General features: G+C 32.0%; 2 protein-coding genes across 2 annotated transcripts in view; one reads left to right on the plus strand and one right to left on the minus strand.

Annotated features, from left to right (window-relative positions):
• Positions 1-539: 539 nt before the first annotated feature.
• Positions 540-15,075, plus strand: LOC140919078 (uncharacterized). Its single transcript, XM_073364596.1, has 5 exons — positions 540-650; positions 7,574-7,666; positions 7,756-7,872; positions 7,960-8,275; positions 14,918-15,075. Exons 1-5 carry the CDS (start codon positions 540-542, stop codon positions 15,073-15,075), a joined length of 795 nt encoding a protein of 264 aa, XP_073220697.1.
• Positions 15,076-16,541: 1,466 nt separating this feature from the next.
• Positions 16,542-22,833, minus strand: part of LOC101494048 (SKP1-like protein 21) — a 7,325-nt gene continuing 1,033 nt past the window's right edge. Inside the window, exons 2-6 of the mRNA XM_012720232.1 lie at positions 17,707-17,928; positions 17,419-17,610; positions 17,235-17,345; positions 17,049-17,127; positions 16,542-16,735 (exon numbers count right to left, since the gene is read on the minus strand). Of these exons, the coding sequence (XP_012575686.1) occupies positions 16,542-16,735; positions 17,049-17,127; positions 17,235-17,345; positions 17,419-17,610; positions 17,707-17,928 (798 nt within the window). The remainder of the gene's footprint in view (positions 16,736-17,048; positions 17,128-17,234; positions 17,346-17,418; positions 17,611-17,706; positions 17,929-22,833) is intronic.

Raw genomic sequence — 22,833 nt, forward strand, 5'->3', positions numbered from 1 at the left:
AAAAAAGTTGAATCTTCAGAGGGACATAATTCTTCAGAGGCAGTATTCAAACCCAATTATCATAGGTCGTCTTCAAACCCATAATTTAATGGCAAACATCAGAGGCAAATGTGCGTTCTTTTCTAGATCGTGAATTTCTCTGATTCTAAGGATTTCGTTGGCTAATTTGATTTTGTTTTCTCTGACCTTTTTACTTCCTTCGGTCACTTCCTCTAGTAATATCCTTTGGTGGTATCTTTTGGTACCTTCCTCTGATTTTCTTCTTCCCATTTTTTCATAATTAATGCAGCCTTTAATTCTAATTAATTTTTCCCAAACACTATTTTTATTAGCATCAAAACTCTAAGTAGAAAAACAACATGATTCCAACATTATGATTTCAAGAAAAGTTGTTATTTACTTTGTTGTTATTCTTGATATAAGATGTAAAGATTCCTTTGAAAGTTTATGAGTTTCTTTTGCAAACAAGAAACACAAAAACATGTGGCGGGTAGTCGTGATCTTGAATCCGTTTGTCACATATTTTTTTACTCTCCTCGATGTCGACTTGTGTGGCATGCTATTTTGGATTGTTAGATTTATCTGGTGTGTTTCCAAACAATGCAATCGCTCATAGTAATCAATTTGATGGTCTTTTTCCATATGCACAGGTAATTTTTCAAAGATTAAACTTAGTTTGGTTGGTGACGATTTGGACTATATGGAAATCAAGGAATTAGATCTTTTTTCGTCAAAAGCGCTTTTTTCACAAGTGCTGTAAAACACATGCACTTTCATTGAATTTAACTACCTATTACAGCGCTTTTTTCACAAGCGCTGTAAAATACATCTTTAAAATAATTATATACGTTGGAAACCCTCATATCCTCTACATCTTTCAAATAATTATATACGTTGGGAACCCTAATATCCTCTACGTACTGTGCGGCCATCTACGTTGTCTAAGGTATTTTTTACACATGATCTGTTATGTTTTGTTACATATATATTAAATCTACTAAAAATTGTTATATATATATTAAATCTCTTTTACACATGATCTGTTATGTTTTGAAATTGTCAAAAATTGTCAAAAACTCATACCACATGATCTGTTCTGTTTTGAAATTGTTAGTTGATATTGGTTTCTTTTTGAAACTTGTTGATATGTTTTGAAAGCTTATTATTTTTGTTACTGCATTTATATAGGTGGTATAATATGGATAGGAAATGGATTTCAGCCAATCGATTGTCAAAAGAGTATGAAATTGGAGTGAAGGAGTTTGTTGAGTTTGCAGTGAAGAATGCAAAAGATCCAAATAGAGTAGTTTGTCCTTGTTTAAAATGTTGTTTTGGAAAACGTGTTAGAGAAGATGAATTAGAAGGACATCTAGTATGTAATGGAATTGATCAAAGCTACACATGTTGGAGAAGACATGGTGAGAAAAAAAAAAGGAAACATTAATTTTGAGAATAGTTCGACATATGCTTCAACTGACTTCGATACAGATACATATGAGCCGGACCGAGTTGATGAGATTGCAAAAGCAGTTGAAGAAGATCTTCGAGATTGTCCTAAAATGTTTGAAAGTTTGTTGAGTGATGCAGAGAAAGAATTATATAATGGTTGTACTAAATTCACAAGACTGTCAGCGATATTAAAGTTGTACAACTTAAAAGCGAGTAATGGATGGTCTGATAAAAGCTTTACAGAATTATTAACACTCATAAAAGATATGTTGCCAGATGATAATGAACTTCCCAGTCGAACCTACGAGGCTAAACGGATTTTGTGTTCTATTGGAATGAGTTACGAAAGGATTCATGCGTGTCCTAACGATTGCATTTTATTTCGAAACGAATATGAACTACTTAAGGCGTGTCCGAAATGCAATGTCTCTCGATATAAGAAGAAAGAATCTACTCCAGCAAAAGTCGTGTGGTATTTTCCTATAATACCAAGATTTAGGCGCATGTATCGCAGTGAAGAAGATTCAAAACACTTGACATGGCATGCAGATGAAAGAATTAGAGATGGAATGTTTCGACACCCTGCAGATTCCCCACAATGGGCAAAAATTGATCACGAGTATCCTGAATTCGGGATAGAGTCAAGAAATCTAAGACTTGCACTTTCTACTGATGGAATGAATCCACATGGTCTTCAAAGCATCTCACATAGCACGTGGCCTGTGATTTTGGTAATATATAACCTACCTCCATGGTTATGTATGAAGCGTAAGTTTATGATGTTGTCTCTGTTAATTTCTGGACCCAAACAACCGGGGAATGATATCGACGTATACTTGACTCCTTTAATTGAAGATTTAAAAATTCTGTGGGAAACAGGTGTGGAAGTTTATGATAGGTATAGGAAAGGGTGTTTCAATTTGAGGGCTATGTTGTTCGGCGCAATTAATGATTTTCCAGCATATGGTAATTTATCAGGATATAGCATTAAAGGTCAGTGTGCATGTCCTATATGTGAAGAGAGTACAAATTGGATGCGGTTGAAACATTGTAAGAAGAATGTGTTTCTTGGACATCGTAGATTTTTACCTTATAGTCATCAGTATCGTGGGTGGAGAAATGCATTCAATGGAAAATCAGAGGAAGGTAAAGCTCCTTTAGCACCGACTGGATATCAAATACTTGAAAAAGTACAAGGTTTGACCAATAAATTTGGCAAACCTTTTGCGGGAGAGCTGGTGAAAACTGGGTGGAAGAAAAAGTCAATTTTCTTTGAATTGCCATATTGGAAGTCATTGTATGTAAGACATTTCCTCGATGTGATGCATATTGAGAAAAATGTATTTGAAAGTGTTATTGGTACGTTACTCAATGTTCCAGGAAAGTCTAAAGATGGCGTCAATGCAAGATTGGACTTGGTCGATATGGGAATAAGAAATGAACTGGCTCCAGTAAAGAAAGGAAATCGCACATATCTACCTCCAGCCGCTCATACTCTATCTAGAAAGGAAAAAATTGTTTTATGTAAATTTCTACACGAAGTTACAGTTCCAGAAGGATACTCTTCGAACATTAAAAATTTGGTTTGTATGAAAGACCTCAAGTTAAAAGGTTTGAAGACCCATGATTGTCATATTATAATGGAGCATTTGCTACCAATAGGTATACGTTCCATTTTACCTGAAAAAGTTCGACTAGCCTTAACTAGATTATGTTTCTTCTTCAGGGAAATTTGTAGTAAAGTGATCGACCCTCAGAAATTACCGACATTGCAGAGGGAAATTGTTGTTACTTTGTGTGAGCTTGAAATGTATTTCCCACCATCGTTTTTTGATATAATGGTTCACCTTACTGTTCATCTGGTTAAGGAGACACAACTTTGTGGGCCAGCTTATATGAGATGGATGTATCCGATAGAACGATATATGAAAATATTAAAAGGGTACGTAAAAAGTAGAAGTCGACCAGAAGGTTGTATTGCTGAACGATACATTGTTGAAGAGGCTGCTGAATTTTGTACTGAATATCTGTCCAATGTTGAATCCATAGGGCTTCCCATGTCTCGTCATTCGGGAAGACTATCAGGAGAAGGGATAACTGGAAGGAGACTACTGACTATATCAAGGACAGAATGGGAGCAGGCACAATTGTATGTTCTGCACAATGATGATGAGGTTCAACCGTATGTTACAATACACATTGATCAGTTATCTCGTTTGAACATGAATAGGAATCAAAATTGGATAACTCGAGAGCACAATCGAAGTTTTGTAACATGGTTAAAAAATCACATAATGTCAAAATTTGATATAGACCCCGGATCAATTTCAAATAGATTGAGGTGGCTAGCAAATGGTCCGAGCTTACATGTCTTTTCTTACACTGGTTATGTTATTAACGGCTACACATTTTATACCAAAGAACAAGATGATCAGACCACTATGCAAAATAGTGGAGTCACTCTCGTAGCTGAAGCGATGCATGTCTCAAGTGCAAAAGACAAAAACCCAATATATGCAAATCTATCATATTTTGGGGTTATCGAGCGCATATGGGAGTTAGACTACACAATGTTTCGTGTTCCCATATTTGGTTGCAAGTGGGTCGATAATAATAATGGCGTTCGGATTGATGAGTCAGGATTCTTGCTTGTCGATTTTAATAGGGTGGGATACAAAGACGAGCCTTTTATTTTAGCGTCGCAAGCTCAACAAGTGTTTTATGTCACTGATCCTTCTAATGATAAATGGTCTGTTGTCCTATCGACCAATAAAATAAGTGATGATAACAATAATGATGAAGATGTTGGTAATGATCTTTTATTTGCAACATCACAACAACCACATGAAATTGATTCAACTGATGATGGTTTATATCTTAGAGATGATCATGATGAGGGAATTTGGATTAATCCATCGTTTCGTATTGTAAATGGACAAACAAATGTGAATGTCACCAGGAAAAGAAGAAGGGCATCTTAATGTATATATATGTTTAATTGTTTTATATAAGCTATGCATGTAATCTGAACTGTGTTATTGTAAATATGCATGTAATCTGAATTGAGTGTTTTATACTAAGTTCTGATTAATTTATTTTCTGATTAATTTATTTTCTGCTTATATTTAGCTTGATTTGAGTGTTTTATACCAAGTTCATGTAACAATGAGTGTTTTATATTTAGCTTGATTTACATGAACTGAACTGAATATAAATTAGTAATTTACATGAACTGAACTGAACTGAATAGAGAGATTCTCTTTTGCTCAGTGCATATATATATATAGATTCTTCAGAATACTCATTTCTAATAATTCATCATCTCCTAAAGTATTGTGATAAAGACAATGATAACAATATTTTTAATCCAATAAACAATGATAAAAATGTTTTTAATGTCATCCCAACCCAAATAAACCAAACACAAAAATAAAATAAAGAGACATTTTACAGCGCTTATCTTAAAAAGCGCTGTAAAAGATCCTTTTAAAAATAAAATAATGAGTGTTTTATACCTTTTACAGCGCTTTTCACACAAAGCGCTGTAAACGACTCTTTTGAAAGTGAGTAAAAAAGACATTTTACAGCGCTTATTTGACAAAGCGCTGTAAAAAAGCTTTAAAAATAATATTCATCAGACACCTAATTTCTTCAAACACCTTGTACGCATCATGGGAATCCAAAAAACATCAGACACAAACCCATTTCTTCAAACACCTTGTACGCATCATGGGAATCCAAAAAACATCAGACACAAACCCATTTCTTCAAACACCTTGTACGCATCATGGGAATCCCCAAAAACACCAGACACAAACCCATTTTTCGCAACATGGCAATGATCCTGAATACCAATTAAGTTTCGATTTAAGAAGGAAAGAGAATGTAAAGAGATAAAAAGGGTGTTGAGGTGGAGATTGAATTGTGAAAGAGTAAGCTTTGATGTTTGTGAAGAAGATGCATAAAAGGAGAAGAGTTTGGTGAAGAGGAAGGGATTTTTGTGGTGACCAGTTACTACTATGTGGGTTTTGCATGCATGTTGAGCTTGTTTAAAAAATAACATAACATAACAAAACACAAAAACAATAAGGCCTTTTACAGCGCTTATTTGGAAAAAGCGCTGTAAAAGAGCCTTTTAAAATTAACATAAAGAGACATTTTAGAGCGCTTATGTGGAAAAGCGCTGTAAAAGGCTTTAAAAAACATTCATATAACATAATAACACACGGAGGTCTTTTACAGCGCTTATTTGGGAAAAGCGCTGTAAAAGAGCCTCTTAAAATTAACATAAAGAGACATTTTAGAGCGCTTATGTGTAAAAGCGCTGTAAAAGGCATTCAAATAACATAATAACACACGGAGGTCTTTTACAGCGCTTATTTGAAAAAAGCGCTGTAAAAGAGCCTTTTAAAAATTTAACTAAAGAAGCCTTTTAGAGCGCTTATGTGTGAAAGCGCTGTAAAAGGCATTCATATAACATAATAACACACGGAGGTCTTTTACAGCGCTTATTTGAAAAAAGCGCTGTAAAAGAGCCTTTTAAAAATTTAACTAAAGAAGCCTTTTAGAGCGCTTATGTGTGAAAGCGCTGTAAAAGGCATTCATATAACATAATAACACACGGAGGTCTTTTACAGCGCTTATTTGAAAAAAGCGCTGTAAAAGGCATTCAAATAACATAATAACACACGGAGGTCTTTTACAGCGCTTATTTGAAAAAAGCGCTGTAAAAGGCATTCAAATAACATAATAACACACGGAGGTCTTTTACAGCGCTTATTTGAAAAAAGCGCTGTAAAAGAGCCTTTTAAAAATTTAACTAAAGAAGCCTTTTAGAGCGCTTTACAAAATAAGCGCTGTAAAAGGCTTATAAAAAGCGCTGTAAAAGTGTTACGTATATATAACAGTTACCTCTTCAGTTTCCTCTTCATTACGTAACCTTCATCTCAACCTTCATTTCTTCTCTTCTTTTGCAAACCCTATCATCCCGTCCTTTACGAACCTTATTTCCACGATCATCTCCTTCATTTCGAACCTTATTTCCATCCAAGATCATCTCTCCCATTTCACACAATATATTTTCATTGAAATACGTAACCCTCATTACGTATTTCTTCAAACCGTATTTCTGTGAACCATATTTCTGTGAACTTTCTGCAAACCCTCTTTTCTTTGCATTTCGTCTTTCTTCGAACCATCATTATTCAGGTATTGATGTTATTAAATTTTTGTAATCATTAGAATGCATGTTGAGCTTTTTTAAGATATACTGATACATGTTGAGTTTGTTTATAATAATGCATGATCCATGTTGAGCTTGTTGATGTTATACTAAAGTGCATGTTGAACTTGTTGTAGTTAAATGGATACAAACAAAGATTTAGAAGTTCAAAATGAAGAAGTTGGCACCTCTAAGACTTACGAAAAAGAAGTCAAACGTGGTGCAACTATCATGCAAAGGGTGATTAAAGCACGGAGCAGTGGCATTAAATTTGAGGTATACTATATATACTCTGTTTGCTGTGTGTTTTTTTATCTTTTTTTAGGGTTTAGGGCATGTACTTACTATATGAGTTTATTAGGTTGGCTGGAACGAGAGTGGTCAGCCAGTTGACCCCAACAGCTCCATGTTTGTAAGCTACATTGGGGCTGTTGTTCGTCAAAATGTCCCAATAACAATAGACAACTGGAGAGATAAGGCGTTGAAGGATGCCAAAGATATCATCTGGAATGACATTCAAGTAAATATTTTGATCTACTCTTTTGTCATTTATAATTTTTTTTCTGTAAAATACATTACTTATAATTGTTTTCATTGCAGACCACTTTTGTTCTTGATGAGGAACGAAAGTCATATGTTTTGAGAGTTGCTGGGAAAATCCATCGTGGATTTAGATCCCATCTCTCAAATTTCTATCTAAAAGATAGAGAAGGAAACACAAATGCTGAACCTCCAAAGATATATCAACATTATATATCAAAGGATGAATGGAGTGCATTTGTTTCCAAACGTTCTGACCCGGCGTTTGTCGTAAGTGATTAATTTATTAGCATTTGTGTTTTATTATTCATATTCGTAGCGTATTTTAAATTTTTACACAATTGCTATTTTTTTTTTATATAGAATATTAGTAAGGCAAATCGCGAACGGGCAAGCAACCCAAAACACCCATACAAGAAATCACGTATGGGATATGCACGCCTTGAACAAAAAATTGTAAGTAATTAAACATCACTTGTAATTTGTATTATAAACTATAGTGTGTAACTAATTTGTATTATTTTGTTTATGATTTTAACGAATAGAGAAAAGACACCCAAGCCGATCAACCCTTGGGTCGTCATATCTTATGGAAGGAAGCGCGTGTTAACAAAGAAGGAGTGGTTGATAATGAAAATGTCAAGAAAGTTGTAGAACTTTGTGTAAGTATATTATCACTTTAATATTTTTTAATATTGTATTTTAAAAATGCTATTGAACTTATCTTTTTAATGTTACATGTATTTTAGGAAACTATTGAACAAAGTTCTGAAACTCAAGAGGGCAACAAGGATACGTGCAGGGACATTCTTGGGAAAGTGTTTAATGTCCCTGAGTATTCCGGTCGAGTGAGGGGGAAAGGATTTGGCGTAACTCCCAAAAGCTTTTTTCCTCAAGAGAAGCGCCAAAAACCTTCCAACGAGGAAGTATTAGAGAAGCTCAGAATCTTATCGGAGCAAGTGGCACTCTTGGTGAATACGAATAAAGACAAGCAACTTCCGGTTCAGCTCCAACCTGAAATACAAATGGAGAGTGAAACCGGGAGTTGCAACGTCGGTTTGAAGAGTATTCCCGAGGTAATTAATTACTTACTACTTACTTGCTTATGTAATTACTTATGTATTAAACAAACTTATATATTAACTGTACTTATGTTTTAACTATTGATGTAGGGTGTCACTACATGTGTCCTATACTTGTCCTCGCCGACTCAACGGAAGGTGGGAAAAGGAATATTGCACAATACTTCGGGAGAAGTATTGCACAATATTCCGATCCCCGCGGGCCATGTCAAAGTATCGCCTACGGTTGCTTTCGAACCAACTGCACCGTTGCCCATACCGGACAACGATGGAGATATGAAGTTCTTAAGCGACGCTATTGGCAGTTACGTGGCATGGCCCACACACCTTGTTGCCCTCGAAAAAAAGATTCCCAAGGACAAATCAGTTACATCTCCCGAAAAGGTTTGTCACATTTATTGCCTAAGGTTTTTTATTTTTTCAGATTCAATAAACTAACATTTTACCTCATTTTTGTAGGTCCAAATAAATAAACCACCCCTACAGCCAAAAAAAGGCAGCAGACCTCAAAAATTGGAGGTTAATAGGGCTGCCAAACTACAAAGGCTGGAGGGTAATAAAGCTGCAAAACTTGCAGCAACAAAAAATCTGGATCGGGGAAAATCGGTCGCTGCTGCTGCTGCTCCTAATAAAAGTCAGCCACGCCTTGGTAAATACGGGGCGTGTCTTGACATCCAAATAAAAAGGAACATGGGCAGCAGCAACGATTCGCCCATTGTACAAATGAATCAAGACATCTTTGGAGATGAGTATATTGAATACCTCGAAAAGGAGCAAATGTACGATCTTCTCGAACATAAGGAGCTGAGTGTTACTGTAATCAGCTTGTACATAAGGTAAAAAATACTTTTAATTGCATTTATTTGTAATTAATTAAATGTATTGGTAATTAATCTAGTTTAAAATTTTCATTGAAGGTTTTTGTACGAGAAGGTCGTGTGCACGAGGAAACTGTCAAATAAATACTCATTCTTGTCTCCGCATAAGATGTCGATGTTCAAACTCGATCCAGACAATGTAAAACACTACATTGTAGATATGTTTTTAAGAAATAAAGAAAGTGATAAATTGTTCTTGGCACCATATAATTCAGGGTACGTAATTTTATCTTTTTTAATTGATGAGAATTTAATTTATTAGTTGTCTATAAACAAAATTGCTTAACCAATTTTTTGTTGTTGTAGGGCACATTGGGTGCTATTTGCAATCAATGCGGTCTCTGAAGTGATATACTATTTGGATCCCGTGCACGGCGATTACACCAATCACCCCGGAATAAAGAATATGCTCGACACGTAAGTAATATTCATTTATTTCTTACATATATATATTTATATATATATATATATAAATATATATATGTAAGAAATAAATGAATATTACTTACGTGTCGAGCATATTCTTTATTCCGGGGTGATTGGTGTAATCGCCGTGCACGGGATCCAAATAGTATATCACTTCAGAGACCGCATTGATTGCAAATAGCACCCAATGTGCCCTACAACAACAAAAAATTGGTTAAGCAATTTTGTTTATAGACAACTAATAAATTAAATTCTCATCAATTAAAAAAGATAAAATTACGTACCCTGAATTATATGGTGCCAAGAACAATTTATCCATATATGTTAATAAGGTTACAGAGTTCTGATTTCTGTTCTACTGATTGTGTGAACTGATTGTCTATAATATGTTTTGTTCTACTGATTGTCTATAATATGTTCTGTTCTACTGATTGTGAAGTGATTTTGGATCGAAATAATTTTGGATACAAAGATAAAAGACAGCGCTTTTTAAAAAAAATGCCATAAAAAGCTAAAAAGCGCTTTTCATTTCAAATAATTAATTTACAGCGTTTAAAAAAAAAAACACACATTTTACAGCGCTTTTTTTAAAAAGCGCTGTAAAATGTTGTTCTAAAGCGCTTTAATGGTGCACCTTTTACAGCGCTTTCTTGAGAAAGCGCTGTAAAATGTACAAGAAAAGCGCTGTAAAATGCAGACCCATAATATGAAATTATGGATGGGCATATTACAGCGCTTTTGTGAGAAAGCGCTGTAATATGCCCACCCATATATGAAATTATGGTTGGGCATATTACAGCGCTTTTTGTGAAGAAGCGCAGTAAAATGTGCATAACAAGCGCGCGTTGTATTTACATGTTTTATAGCGCTTTTTTAAAAGCGCTGTTGTATCATTTACAGCGCTCGTTTCCACAGCGCTTATTTTTTTGAAAAAGCGCTGTAAATGGCTTAAAAAAAGCGCTGTAGTATGCGTTTTTTCGCGTAGTGTGTTTAGTACATATATAGTTGCTGACACTGCTTCCCCCCATAATTTGTATGACAACGCCTTCTACTTCCTTAGACTTCTAGCCATATCAAGCAAGGATCTATTCCTTATTTCAACCAAGGCATTATGTTGTGGGGTATAAGGTGGTGTGACTTCATGAACTATACCTTATTCTTCACAAAACCCCTCAAGCTTATCTTTATCATCAAACTTTCTTTTATCTTTATTACTAAACTAACCACCATATTTACTAAATTTTCCTTTCTTTCCTTTTCTTTTATCACTTTCAATTTTATCACCCTTCTTTACTACTTGAGCTAGTAAAGCTTGATCAATCTTTCTTTCTGCACATCTATATCTACAATCCTCGACTAATGAGCCTCTAAAGAACTCTATTGTTCTTCTATCTTGAAGATACTAATATCTTTTGATTCCTATTTTGTTAACACTATGAAATCAAATTGAGGAGTTAGAGTTCTCATTACCTTTTCTATAATTTGTTGATATGTCATCTCCTCTCCATAGCTTTTCATCGGATTCAAAAGTACAAGTAGTTTTGAGAAATAGTTAACAATCTTCTCATCACTTTCCATGTGTGCAACAGCTCAAACTTCCTTCTTAAAGACTGAAGTTTCACTTTCTTGACTTTATCATCAATTGTGTGATACTTTCACCAATATGTCACATGCCTCTTTTTGCATGGATACCTTTGAGATCCTGTCACTACGCCAAAAATGACATTTAACAGCACCACTTTTACAGCGCTTGCTAAACACAAGCGTTGTTGTAAATATATTTTAAAAATAACGGAGCCTTTTACAGCGCTTTTGTTCACAAGCGCTGTTGTAGGTCATATAACGTTTGCGCATAACGTTATAAGGCTTTTACAGCGCTTGTCAAAAAGTTATTGGTGTCCACATTTTACCGTATGTAGAACAATTCTTTGCAATCTTTCTTTTTTGTCTCCTTGAATGCTGACTTCTGAGCCTATGTAGGATTTACTCCCAATGCATTTTACCCTCCTTGTAGTAAATCGAACACAAATTGAGCTCCAAAAAGTGCTTTCATCAAGATGCACCATTGTTCCCATTCATAGTTGCTTGCAAGAATTTCACTCACTCGTGTTTCCCAAAGATTTGATCCTCACCAAACACTCGTATTTCCCTGAATCACAATCGTTCTCTAAATACTAGTTTGTTAGAATTGAATTCAAAATTGAATTATTATTATTTAAATTTGAATGTTGTTACTTATTACACAAGTATATCAAATTAACTAAGTAACTGGAAAATTGCTTAACTAACTTTTGACACTAACAAGCTGCAAGTTTAACTATTTTTCAAGCCAATATACACGATTAAGGCACAACTCAAGTTTTTTCCTATTTTATAAAGCTCCGAAGAAGGTATTATATAAGCCGGCCAAAATTCAAAAACAACTTTTATGTGGGTTAGTGATGACTGTAGGAAAATCTCGTGGGTTGCATGGAATAAGGTTTTCCTATATAAGAAAGATGGAGTTGTTGTTGTAAAGTGATAAGGACCTTAAAAACATGAAGATGATCCATATTTTAATAAATTAGGATGAACTTTATTTATTTTAATTTGGTTTGTAATAATTTTTAGTTTGCTTTGATTTGGAACTGTAATAGTTTTATTATAGATTTATTTTATGTTATGTGTAAGTGAAGATACTTTACTTCCTTACATTAAGTTTATTTTAGAAAAAATAAGATGTAAGCCTGATATGGGGCTGGAGAATGGTGTCAATTATGACCCATTTAGGTTTAGAGATAGACTTACTATAAACATGCATTGGTAACCTCATTGAGGGGGGTATTTTGAACATTATTTTTGTGAGGCTTTGCTCTCTAGAGTTCTTGAAAGAATTCACTTTGAACTTATCAAGGTTGTTAATCCGTGTGGCGTTCTTTTTGAATTATCAATCCCTAGATTGTGGCGCCATTATGTTCCCGGTTCATTTGATGAATAATAATTTTGAGTTTCCTTTACATCAAACTCTAATATGCAAAATTCTACCAATTTTCGTGTTCAGTAACTTGTGATCATATCCCGAGTTCTACATGGTTGTTTTTTGTGATTCAACAGCCTAACTTGCATTTCAGAACGTCATCTTCCACCTCATTTTAAAATCGTTTGATTATGAGTTTCATAGCTTCGGTTATCGCGTTCTCCAGCAAAACGTTATTTTGGCTCCAATCTGTAAGTTTCCAACCTAGAACGATCCTTAATGTGATTCATGACAAACATGACCATATCATTTGGTACCAGAGATTGTCTCTAGGTCTGGAATTGAGTAAAATTATGTTTATGAATTTTTTTTCCGTGAAACATAAATTGCTAGTTGTGTTCCTCTTTTTTGAATTTGTTTTCTTAGTTAATTTGTGTGTTGCTGCTACTTAAAAAAAAGAAGAGAAAAATACAAAAAAAAAAGTTGTATTGTTTAAATTAGTGCGCACTACCTGTTTGACAAAATTCCTAAAAGTATTTTTCAATCACATTACTGTTGCTTTGTGTTACGTTACTTTCTTCTAACCAATTTTGGCTCCAATCTGTTCTTGCTGATTCAATTAAGAACTTGAAGAGAGCAATTGAGTGGAAAAAGGCAAGAGAGATTCATTATAGAAAAAATCTAAATTGAGTGAAACACGAGTGACAAATTCAAGAGTGTAAACAAATGAGTTGTGTGGTGAGGTCTTTTTCTTTCACTTTTGTTTGTTTGTTATTTAAAATATGGCATGAATAGGTGGTAATGAAGATCAACAAAAAAAGAGAAGTATATCATATCATCAATATATTTGAGATTTTATATTGGATCCGGAGTATGTGAAATATCTTTACGAAAATGGATATGCAAAACAGGAAAGAAAAGTAGAGAAGTTATCCTTGAGACAGAAAGAAAATCCAAGAAAAGAAAGAAGAAGAGGAGAAACATTTTAGAGATAAAGGGCAAAAAATTGACTCCATTTATTTGTTTAACATTGATAATTCTCTATTGCAAGTGCTTGAAGAAGTGTCTCCAAAGGAGGAATGTAATTAATATATTGACATTGAAAGCAAAGAGAAAGATGATGGTAAAATTGAAAGTCTCTTTAAACAAGAGAGTGAGGTGAAAGAAGCAATGTTAGTGCTTGAAGGTGATTATTCAATGGATCCTCAAAAGGATGCTTGCAAGGAATTTATTGAGTCACCATTTTTTTTGTGATAAAGAGAATGTCCATGAGACTCAACTTGCTTTGAAACCTTTGAAAATACAGAGTAACAAATTGTTTGCCACAAATTTCAATCCAAAGAAGATATATTTGGTCATGAATATCAACTTCAAAAGGTATAACTTTATCTCCATCTTTAAAATTTCTTACCTTTAACATAAATGTGATAAGATGTTAAAATTTCAAGACGGAAATTTGTTTCACCGACTTATCACATTTGGTGACATTTCCAAATTTCCATTTGACCCCGATGGATATGATGAACTTGTGGTTTGTTTGGATTATTTCTTCATTTATGATATAATGGAGCTAAAATTTGTGGTCGAATTTCTTCTAGAAGGAGAGAATGATAAGGACCTTAAGAACATGAAGATGATCCATATTTTAATAAATTATGATGAACTTTATTTATTTTAATTTGATTTGTAATAATTCTTAGTTTTCTTCTATTTGAAATTGTAATAGTTTTATTTTAGAGTTAGTTTATGTTATGTGTAAGTGAAGATACTTTACTATAAATTATATGCATTTGTAGCCTCATTGAGGGGGAGATTTTGAACATAATTTTTGTGAAGCTTTGCTCTCTAGAGTTCTTGAAAGAATTCACTTTGAACTTATCAATGTTGTTAATCCTTGTGGCATTTTTTATGGCTTATAAATCTCTGGATTGTGATGTCATTATGTTCTTGGTTCGTTTGCTGAATAATAATTTTGAGTTTCCTTTACGCAAAATTCTACCAATTTTCGTCTTCAGTAACTTGCGATCATATCACAAGTTCTACATACTTGTTTTCGGTGATTCAACGACCTAACTTGTGTTTCAGAACGCCATCTTTCATCTCGTTTTAGAATGGTCCGATTCTGAGTTTCGTAGCTTCGGTTATCATGTTCTCCAACAAAACGTGATTTTGGTTCCAATCTATAAGTTTACAACCTAGAAAGATCCTTAAAGTGATTCATGACAAACAGGATTATATCATAAAGAATCTTGAATTATTCAATATATCTCTATTAATCAAAGTGGAGATAGAGATGTTTAGTAGGGGAGGAGAGCTTGTGGGACTCAATTAAAATTTAGTGGTGGTAATTCTTTGTGGTGGAAAGATATTGTGTCTCTCAACAAAGAGGAAGCAAAGGACATTCGTTGGTTTTGTAAGTTGGCCAAAAGGAAATTGGGGGATGGGTGTAAGGTGAGTATTTGGCTTGATATTTGGATAGGTAAAACATCTCTTAAAGACTTGTTTCTACGGAAGTTTGCATAGGAAACCTATTATATGCACATTTTAGTGGCAAATATGGGACGGTGGTTCGAAAGTTGTTGTACTTTGCGTGGGATTGGCAACGTCCTTTTCTTAATAGGAAAATACCACTGGCACATGAACTAGAGTCTTCGCGTGGAATGCATGATTTAGTCTTGGCGGGGGTGGGCAGTGGGTATACATTGGGGTGGTTCCAAGATGTGGTTAGAAGAAAATTTGGAAACGGTCAGTTTATTGATTTTTGGCAAGATTAGATGATAGGAACTTTCCCATTATTATAAGATATTTTTCCTAGATTGTTTCAAGTTAGTATTCATAGAGAGGCTCAGATTGCGGGTGTGGGTTATTGGGAGGATGGAGTTTGGGTGTGGAGGAAATGACTTTGGAGGAGGAGGAGTTAGGAAATTGAAGTCTATGGTTATTGGTTATGAAAAATTTAATATAAAAATAACGAAATATAAACATAAAAATCAGATTTAGTGTTTATGTTTTGTGCATGAACTTTTTATATTTTACACATAAATTTTAAAAAAAAATCATTCAAAAATTGGAAAGACTAAAATTGTATGCATGAAAATTTTTGTAAAAACTAAATCTGTATACATAAAATTTTGTAAAAACTAAAAATTGTATTTTTATTATATAGAAACTAAAATTAAAATGTTAAAATTTTATTGACATTAAAAACATATTTAATTTTATATACTATGAACAAAGTGATCCGTTTCTAGTAAAAGCATTGGGTAAGATATGGACGTGTGACATTTCATCTAAATCAGAGGTTATGGCTTGGAGATTATTACAAGAAAGACATGCAACAAGATATGAGTTTTTCAAAAGAGGAGCAATTTCATTTAGTTACGAGTTATCTTGTGTTTTCTGTTTTAGTGAAATTGAGACTTGTAATCATCGGTTTTTCTCATGTCCTCTCTTTTATAATATGTGGGTTGCAATTAATAATTGGTTGCAATCAACATTTTTTCCATCATGGGAGTTTAATTAGAGGTAGTTGTTTGAAGAAAATTAAGTATTTAATTTGGGTGGCTGTGGTGTGATGTTCGTGGTCATTAAGGAATAAAATAATATTTCAAAATTGTGTAGAAAGTTATGTTAGTATCATAGATAAAGTTAGTGTCTTTGGGTTGGTTTGTATATATAGCTAGTCGAAAGCTTAATCTTAGTTATTATGATGGAATTGTCCTATTGGATGTTTTTATAGATTTTAATTTTAAACTTCAAAATCTCATGCGTAAATTACAATAAGTTGTATTATGGATTGAAGTGTATTATGAGAGAATGTAAAAGATTTTAATTAAATTTATAAAAAAATCTAGAATTGAATCAGGAAAAAACATTTAAAATATTTCCGCATAAAATCAATCATACCCTAGTATAACTTGATTCAACACATTAAATCTAGAAATGAAGAAAATAAAATTTATATGAAGATTAATTTCAAAATTTTGAGATTATGTATCTAACCTGTCAATCTCTGCCTGCAATACAGGATCTAAGTCATCAGCAAAATCGCTTTCCATAAACTCGACATTTGGAGATAAATCAATATTAGGAAGATCTGGTCCAACTGAGTGTTTACTTGAAGAGGCCTCTAAGGCATTGTCCAGATTTTCATTTTCATGTGTGAAGCAGAAGAGTTCGACTCCTAAAACATATTTAAATATTACAAACATTCTCATTAGATTTTCTACAAAATAATAAGTGTCATAGACTCAAACCTTATCATGATATTGATTTGAATTTTCTGAAGGATCTTTTGCTTTTTCTTTCCTTTTCTTACTCTTTTTATTATTTTTATTATTATTATTATTATTTGTACGGCCTTTTATCTCTACCAAAAAACAAGAAATAGTGTATTAAATTGACAATACATACTACTATCATTATGATTGAAAATATTAAAAAATAAATTATTTATTTGAGAAGAAGCAAAGTTCAATGACATGGCATATATATACCTTCACCTGTGCCATTGATAAATGAAAGTATATCATCTATTGAGCGCTCATCTTTAAGGTCCTCCGCAACTTCAACATCCTGAATTAATGCATGGAACTATTTTTAAAACTGATTATTTAAAATAAATAAAAAACGTAATTTAAGAATGTGAATGGAATTGTAAAATATTGGAAGAAGATGCATGCCTTAAATTTATTCTTGTCATTGAGTTCTTTTAGCTTTCTAGCATTTAGTTTGTTAAGTAATCGGATATGTGGATGGTGAGTCATATTTTTGAGGGGCTTCAACTTCTCTTCCTGTAAAAACACGAAATGCATGTACATCATAAAGGTGCGTTGAAAAAATAGTATTTCGAATAACATCACACACCTCAGTTAGGTCATCTTGTATGTGAAACTTTTCACGAATCTTGTCTGGACTGTTTCCTTGAAATTCTCTAGCAAGTGCTTTACAAATCAATTGAAGCAGATGATTAAGTTGAAGTTTTTCAGCAGCAGTTGCTAATAAACATAATGTAGATGTATCCGTGCGAACAAATGTGTCATCAAAATTTTTACGCTCCTACAATAATTGTAAAAATCTGTCTATTATGTATTCAACTCTTTAATTTGTTACTACAAAAATAAAATACTCATGAAAGTTGAAATGATGGCATACCTTATCGGAACGTCCAGTTACTTGATGAAATTGGCAGTAATTAAGTATCAAACCTAAAATTTCAGTAGTGACACATTCTGGGAGAGATACCGCACAATTTTTTGAAGATCCTTTACCATTCACCACTATTTCTTCACAAATCATTGGGCTAGATATCGCTATTGATTTCTCCACTTGTTGGATTGATCCATCTTCAGTTCTTAACCAGATGTATGATTTAATCTAAAAGATATATGAAACCAATCTTTAATAATAGTGCAACAACTTCACAAATCTTTCTTACGTACAATAGTATTAATAATAATAATGAATAAAATATCAAAGCATACCTCTGGATTCACAATTTCCTTAGTAGCTTTAGACATATTTGAACAACGAAAGAGTTTTGGCTAGTCCACAACTATGTGATAAAATCATAAAACAAGAGCTGCTTAAATATACACATATAAGCAAGTAAATCTAAAACATTCATTAGTTAGTCATTTCTGAATCTTTCATCAGTCCATTTCTTTATTTATACTAATGAATAACATACAGATTCATCACAGTTAATTTAAATATGTTTTCTTCCTTGCAATTATTCCATTTTTTGTTTTTAATCTTTTTAATATTTGCAATTATCCTAAACATAAGTTTAATATATAGAGATGTATTAAGTAATATTAGTTTTAATATGAGAAAACAAAATTTAGAACATAAAACTATATATAGATGATTGTAATTGAAAGTTATTTAAATATTACATAAATTTTTATTCTTATCTCAGTAATTCATCGTCGAGGTACTATAAAAGTCTATTCCTACATTAACAAAATTGAATTTACAGGGAGAAACAAAACACAAGGATCAAAAGCAAAACTTTATATTTACAATGATAAAAAACAAAATGTGCAAATATTATCAACAATCAAATATTATCATCAATCCAAATGCAATTCCACATTTTACCAATCATATTCTTAAACATGTAAAGTCAATAAGTGCAGAAATTAAGTTTATTTTAATCTCAATAACCAAAAACACATAATGAACTTGAACCTATTTTTAAAGTAAACATATATTTTGATTTTTGAATGTGTTAGCTGTGTCAATATATCTTTTGTTAGTAATTTTTATCCACAAATATGTCTTTAATATTTTTGAAAACAACTAAAGTTAGTAATTAATTATTATGTTAATATATTTTGCTCCTAAAAATGGATTTTGAATCTAGTTCAATTCTTTAAACCTTAGCTCTAACTAGTTAAGTGTAAGACCGTTAATTTTTTAAACTCTAATTTATGCAATTTTAGGGTATTTTGTGTTGAACTACTTGCGTATTTAGTCCATTCCATATTTTTAATTAATCAAATTAATTATCAATATTTTTTTGTGTTAATTTAATCTATAAAATTACTAACAAAAATATTAAAGACATATTAACAATTTCTATATATTACAAAATTATAAAGACAATGTCTCACACACTCAAAAATTAAAATGATTAACCGTATGTGAATGATAGAGAAGCTGAAATTGCCTTGGGATCTCTCTCGTAAATTTTGTTAGTTATAACAAGGGTGTCAATACAAAAAATAAAATAAAAGAAAACCAAGAGTGAAATGAGAAAACAATTAATATTAAAAAAGTTAAATAGAATCACAACAACTACAAGCACATCTCATTACCATGTCAATATTATATCAATAAATATTATAACATTTGTTTCACTGGAATATAATTACATCTTATCACTCGGTTAAATGATTTTGGATTACTACTGACAATTGAAGGGAATAAATTAAATTAGTTTAAATTGATATCTATACTAAAAAAAATATTAATCACAACAATAGAAAATAATTACTTGGATTAAAAAGCTGTAAAATGCGAAATATAAATTTATTTAATTATATAGTTATTAATTCTTAAATATAAACTATCAAGTACATTAAATATATTAACTATAAAAATATAATTTATTAATTAAGGTGTGTATAAAAGAATTTATACGTTAAAAAAATTGCACATAAGAAAAGTATTAGTAAAAATATTTATAATAATTTTGGCTGAATATTAATTAATATTTAATCAAATTAAAATTTAGTGCATTGAATGATAGTTTCATGTTTTATACTATATAAAAAGTAAATTAATTTTTAGTTGACTAAATTAAACATTTCGTATTAAAATTCCTTATACTGTATTTAAATTACAAAATATCAACATAATTTTATGAATAAATTAATTGTGTATAATAATTTAAAAGAAATTCAAACATAACTCTGACATTAAAAGTTATTAAATATAAAACTTTTTATAAATACCAATTAATTATGATATTAATTCCAAAAAAATAATAATAACATCTAATCACATAAACTTTTAAACTACTACTTTTTATGTATGAAATCATTTTTGCTAATAAAAAATTATGAAATCTGTTCTCGGAATCACAAAAAAAAAAAAACAATCAATTGAGTTTTTGGTTTAAAATCTTCATATGTTTAAAATGAAACAATTGTGAGAGAAAACGAAAGCTTGAGATATTGTTTTGTATTTTGAAGAAAAACATATTCCTAATTAAAAAGTAACTGTGGTAAGTGAAGAAAAACAAAAAAGAAACACAACAAAAGTCACAAGATTTTCAAGAAATTCCATGTTCTCAAACATATAAAGCACTTAACTAATTGAACACAACCAACATGAAAAATCCTTGGAAGAGATTCCAACACCAACAACTACATCATCAATTTAGTTACAACCACTTATAATCTTGGAATTCTTCACTTACCTTACAATAACTTATTTTGATGATATTCTTGGAGATCTACACGAAGATGACAACTTTCTTACTTCCTAGTTTCAACAGAACACTGTGAAGCATCAACGAAACAAAAAATAGAGTGTTGTGATATATTAAATTAAAACTACTAAGCGAATAACAAAGAACTGAGTCGAATATCAGAGGTTCCTTTCTTACCTGAGTAGACCGGTGCAAATTCAATCACTAGAAAATGAGAGAAAGATGAAAGTGAATTGGAGAGGCATTTGTTTATTTGAAAATTTGAAAGAATAATGGAAGAAGTTTAAATAGCTAGGTTAAATTTAATTAAAAAAATATGAAAAAGAAAAGCATAGATTTTAATTTTTAATTAATTCTTCAAAAATACAATATAGAGGTGTGAAAATAGGCATACTCCTTTTAGCCCAATATCAAACATGGGCTCCAATAATAACTTATTTGAAAATTTATTATGTACCCCCATATTATACTCCTATAAATTTGATGAAATGACTTTTTTTTATCTTTATATAAATATTAGAAGTTTTCATTTTCATTTACAATACCATTTTAGTTTTCCGGTATATAATGAGTGACAAATTTTTTTATTTTATTAGAAATTTATTTGCAAGTTTTTTCGGTACATAAGTAATACTATGGAATTTTATTTTCAAGATTTATAGTACACAGCTTCTTCCGAAAAACTTGAAAACCCAAAGTTTTCCAAAAAAATTTCCTATTTGTTTATTTTCAATGGGTGTTGGTGCTAGAGGACAAGACAGAAAAATAGTACAACAAGACACGATGTTTATACTTCATCATCTATGATGGATCCTCCTTCGCAAAGGATTCAACCCAAAACATTTTGGAGGAGACATCGATTTATAGTGAGGAGACTGATGTGGTTGCGCAGGAGGAGTTTGTACATACGACATATGTACAGGAGGAGGAGGAGGAGGAGGAGGAGGAAGAGGTTGTACATCCAAAGAGACATGAGGACCATATGTATGAGAGATTTGTATAGTAGGAAGCAGAGCTTACCTCATATTTTGGAGGACCGTATGATATGTTTGTGCTTACACGATACCGGTGTCAAGTTTCTGCTAGACCATGAGACTTCGTCATTTCACATGCCATTGGTAAAATGACAATTACTTTGGATGATGTTTCCAATCTATTAGACATTCGCCTTAGGGTTGAGTTCTACAGTCCACCATCTGACCTAGATAAAGTACTAGCTTGTAATTTGTCATTAATTTATTAGGGGTGCCTTCTATTGAGATATGGGAGGAAACTACAGACAAGGGGTGTAAGACCCTTAGATTTTAAATTCTAATTTATGCAATTTTAGTGTGTTTTTTTCTTAATTGCTAAGGCATTTAGCTAATTTTATTTTATTTTGTGAATTAAATATCAAAAACATATTTTATTAGAATTAATAATATGTTTAATATTTATATATATATATATGTATATATATATATATATATATATATATATATTTTAATATATATTTTGAGACCCGATTAAAATTATTTGTCGAAGAATAATTTAATTATGTTACGAAGAATTTAATACCGGACATATTTTTTTTTTAAATGTCACTTGTTGCTAAAAAATTTATCCGTCAATTGAGTTGCGACCAAAGTAGATATTTTTTTGAAAAAATAATTGGAGAAATGATGTGTGTAAGAGTTGTTAGATATATGTGTGTGTGTGTGTGTGTGTTGTGTGTAAGACCCATAATTTTAAAGTACACTTTATGTATTTTTATGTATTTTGGATTTTGGCTCGGAGGCTTTTAAGCCAAAGTTAATAATATTTTGGAGTTTTATAATCAAAAGGATATTTTGATGCCAATTAAAATTTCTCGTCGATAAATAAATTGAAATTAACTGCGGTGAATCCTTTGCGGAGAATTTAATGCGTTACGGGTGAAATGGTAATTTAACAAATATCTAGATTTGAGATATTTGTTAAGTTATATTTATTATATATATACATGTGTGTTTGTTTGGAGGGAAAAAGAAAGGAAAACTAGAAGGAAGGAAAAGGAAAAGAAAAGAGTATATAAAGGAAAGAAGGAAAAAAGAAGAAAGGAAAAACAAAGGAAAGAAAAAGAAAGGAAGGAAAATCTGAAATTTTCCATCTTCTTCCTCTGATCAACCGTGACCCCCCTTTTCCCTTCTCCTCCATTTTTCGTTTTCTTCGCTTCCTTTTCTTCAAGAATAGTAACCCAAGGTTGGGTGAGCGTTAGAACAAGGATTTCTCAACTCCACTCTTCCTCTTTGATTCAAAAACGAAGAAAAACGGTATTAGAGATCCAAACACAAATCCCTCCGTTTCTTCTAGATCTAAGCTTC

This window comes from Cicer arietinum, chromosome 8, assembly GCF_000331145.2.
Source record: "Cicer arietinum cultivar CDC Frontier isolate Library 1 chromosome 8, Cicar.CDCFrontier_v2.0, whole genome shotgun sequence".
Classification (NCBI taxonomy): Eukaryota; Viridiplantae; Streptophyta; class Magnoliopsida; order Fabales; family Fabaceae; genus Cicer; species Cicer arietinum.